At 41.0% G+C, this 3984-nt stretch overlaps 1 protein-coding gene across 1 annotated transcript; it reads left to right on the forward strand.

Moving 5' to 3' along the window:
- Positions 1–264: 264 nt before the first annotated feature.
- LOC111240162 lies at positions 265–3048 on the forward strand (the record flags this gene model as incomplete). Its single annotated transcript, XM_022770145.1, has 5 exons — positions 265–366; positions 641–912; positions 1109–1242; positions 2152–2311; positions 2501–3048. Coding segments are annotated over 5 exons (1049 nt in total), but the record flags the coding sequence as incomplete, so codon positions are not given.
- Between the last annotated feature and the right edge of the window lie 936 nt (positions 3049–3984).

Below are 3984 nucleotides of genomic sequence, written 5' to 3' on the forward strand. Positions count from 1 at the left end.
TACACACTCAAAGTCACAGGTAAGACACTGTATATTTGTCAATTACAGTTGCACTTCCTGTTCAGACACGCTGTTGAAATTTTGTCTTCTTGCCAACAGATTGATCTCCTGATCAGAGTGTTTCTTATCAGTAGCATATGTATTCCCTCTGCTTTCAGTCCATGCAAAGTTTGAAGACTGATGCTCCTTCTATCACAGTTGTTAGGTTCACTGAGTTCTTAGTGTGTATCTGTATTTACTGTAAGTGTGTGCTTGTGTTTCCAGGCCAGAGTACCATTACGTATATCTATACCTTTGTGGAAAGCTTCAAGGGACCTCACCCAGGTTTTGCCAGTATCGCTCAGATGGCGTCGTGTCCACAAGCAGGTAAGTTAATTGCTGCGCATGTGTTATCTTAGGCTACAACATCGTCATCTAGTGGTGAAAAGTAATTAGGGCACCAAAGTGACAGCTGCATATGACAACCTATCGATCACACATTTCAGCCCATGAAAAGGTAGTTGAAATCGAGGCTTCTTTCCACCACCCATGCTAAAAATGATCCAGGGTTTACTCTTGAAACAATCAACCACTTTTACCCATACAAATGAATTTTCCTCTCATTCCTCTCTCTACTTTCCTTCTCTCCTCTGGAAACCAGGCCAGCCAGTCACCTTGATGCTCTCAGTAATGGGAAGGAAAGGTCCGTCATCAATGAGTGTTGGAAACATTGGCCTAGTAACTGTGTCTGGTCCTGAGGTTGTGAGCAATGGTACGATGACTGACATGGGTAGCGGAGACATCCTGGTGACTGTTGACATGGTCCCTGAGGGGGAGTTTGTTGTCATTCTGAAAGGAACAGACAAAGTGTCAAACTCTGAATTTCAGAGGCAGTCTACCACCCAGATGTCTGTCTCCAAAGTGAACATCCAGGTCAGTCTCTTCACGTCCTCCTCACAATCTGTCTACCCATTCATGCAGCCTCTGTTTGATGATCACTAACAGAAAAGATGGGGGTAGCAAAATAATAGGCTTACAGAATCTAAAAAATGGTATAAATATAAACTACAAGAATGACATTGTTCTTCTTCACCTGCCTTTTTCCCTTGATCTTCCATTTTCTCTCCAGGCTGTGGTGGACAGCAGTGTGGAGCCAGGAGAAACCTTTAAGCTCCCCTTCAGTGTAACGACCCAGGGCTCTGGTGGTCAGTATCACATCAGCGCCAGAAATGACAGAAACTTCCACATGTCCTACTCAAGCAAGTGAGAAGAAACTAAAAATAATTCCTTTTTTAAATGTCCTTATAATCACTGAAATGATACGGCAACATTTTGGGAAAATGCTACTCCCTGTCAGGTTTTGCAAGGTAAGTAGGACTCATATGCAACCAACGCATGGGAGACGATGCAGACAGGTTTATTTAACCACACGTGAACATGACATGAACAGACAACGTGAACAAAACCGGAAGACAACAGACGAACCGACAATGACAAAGGGAAGCACAAAGACTATATAGACAAGGGAGGCAAGGGTGATTGAACACAGGTGAAACACATTAGGGTGGGGCAGACAATTACCACACAGACACAGGACCAAGACAGGAAGCAAAAACACTGACACACACTAGGAACCTAATTACAAAATAAAACAGGAAGTGAGAAAGTCCAAAACAAAACTAACAAAAAGTGTCTGCCACAGCAAACCATGACACTCCCCTTCTCACAGAAGGTAGGTTGTGGAAAAGACACTGCACCATTGACTTCAGACCAGGTTTTTGTTGGTCAATCATGCAATCGCTTTCTACTACCTCAAGATAACAATGCACCTGACCACACCTCATTTTAAGCCCAACATGCACATGGGCACTCACATGGGTGCAATTGCCATGCAATGTGGCCACTGGATAGGGAAATGACAACTGCGTTGGTCTGAAACTAGCAAATACACGTGTGTGTTGCTGCAAAGTAACATCTGGGTTGAGTAACATGTGCAATCCTACCCACCAATTGGAGTAAAAATTCAGGTGAGTCACATGTTATTACTCCACCCAAACAGATTACTTAACCGCAAGTCACATCTTTAAATTTCAATCAAAACCAAGTGCGTGGATTGTACACAATTACACTTCCTATAACCAAGAAAGGTATTTTTCTGTCTTCTCTTGACAGCCTCACCTTGACAACTGGAAAATATACTAATGATACGTTGACCATTACGGCACCTGCCAGCACACCATCAGGCACTGATATCACTCTGACTGCAGAAGCCAAGTCGTCCAGTGGTGTTGACTCCAATTACGTCGTGTTGAGATTGTCTGTTGTCACCAAGGTATTCAGACACATCCTGGATCACACATAGTTGGAAAGAGTGAAATAAATAAATACAAAAGCTTTTGGACAAAGCCAACGAACACATGCATGTCTTCAAAAGTTATTCAAGTATCCCATAGATCTAAATTTCTTTTTGCTGTGATGCATGCATAAATTCCTCACCTTCTCTTTTCTGTTCTCTTTTCAGATAACAGATTTTGTTCAGCCTTTGTGTGAAGTGGTTAGTGTGCAGGCTGATTATTGCCCTCAAGATGTTTCTCAGTGTGGACCTTTCAAGTGGAAGCTCTCGGCCAACCTTACTGATGGAAACGGCGCTGGGATCGAGAGAATCTCCCTGCAACAGGGTAATGGATCCCTCTCATACACCTCTCTGAGTGCTCCTGTTGTCCAGGCAAACTACAACGCCTCCTGCTGCTCACAAACTGTGGAGTTCATAGCTGTAGATAAAGTTGGCAATGTGGGAAAATGCTACCAATCAATTGTTCGTTCGGATGGCCCTCCTGCTTTAACTCTGTCATTGCCACTGTGGTTGTGCCTGTTGGTGTCTGCTTTTGTAATCAGGCCTTGAAGGGCTTAGTTTAGGTTGTGTCTTATATCTGTATGCTGCATCAGGTATTGTACACTGTTCATGATTTTAAATTAGTCCTAACTGTAACCCTCAAAACAGTGTGCTGCCATGATGGACTGAAACATTGGTGATGGTCACCCTAAACCCAGATATCCTGCTCACACAGTGTTTGCACTGATTAAACAATGGATGATGAATATATACTTAAATTGTCTGAAATAAAATATTTACAATAAAAATTAAATTGTACTTAATGTTTGAACAATTTTCTAGTGTTGTAACATGTTTCAGTTTTAGCAACAGAAATCATGTTAAAGATGAACATATCTTGAGAAAAATGAATTATAGGTTTTAATCTGAGATGATAAAGGAAACTAAAAATGATTTGCACAGTGAGTGGCTTTGAAGATTCCTGTTCTTTGGCGTGAGATTTGAATGACTGGCATGTGTTGGCAAGACTGTATGTTGACCAAAAACGTAAAATCATAGTGTATTTTTAAATTTCATTTCAAATGGTGTAATTTGCGCTGTTAGAGCTTGTATGTGCTTGATGTATTCAATGACATGTGCATTTGTCAACGTCTGATAATTAATACCAATGTTCTATAAACTGCGTCACAGTTCAGGAGCTGCATCTTTCAGAGGCCACATTTGAGGACAAAAAATGCAGCCCCCTTTTCCTTCGCAATGAAGGCTCCAACAGGTGGATCCTTTGTGGACCAATCTATCCCAATAATCATTGCATGCTTTCTTGATTAAGTATTGGGTTTGCAGCTCAATTGAAAAGCTAAGAGTGCAACTGTTAAAAAAGCAAGGGCCCTAAAACTGTTTAGGTACCATTGGTAGTTTATAAGGTATTACGTTTATAAGGCTATCAGAAATTAAGAAAGTATTAATAATAAAAATATTAATGTTAAATAATAACTTTAAAATGAATTAAGGTTCCTCGAGTGCACCACCCTGAAACAGGATAGCCAATATTGGTACAGTCTTGAATGGTACTATTACTTTGCAACTCTGATTAATAAAGTTGAAGGATCAGAGTTCTACTGAGTAGAGGTCAGAAATATTAATACTTGTGCAACATTAAACACACCAACCGA

Source organism: Seriola dumerili, unplaced genomic scaffold (genome assembly GCF_002260705.1).
Source record: "Seriola dumerili isolate Sdu_G_001 unplaced genomic scaffold, Sdu_1.0 BDQW01016262.1, whole genome shotgun sequence".
NCBI lineage: Eukaryota > Metazoa > Chordata > Actinopteri > Carangiformes > Carangidae > Seriola > Seriola dumerili.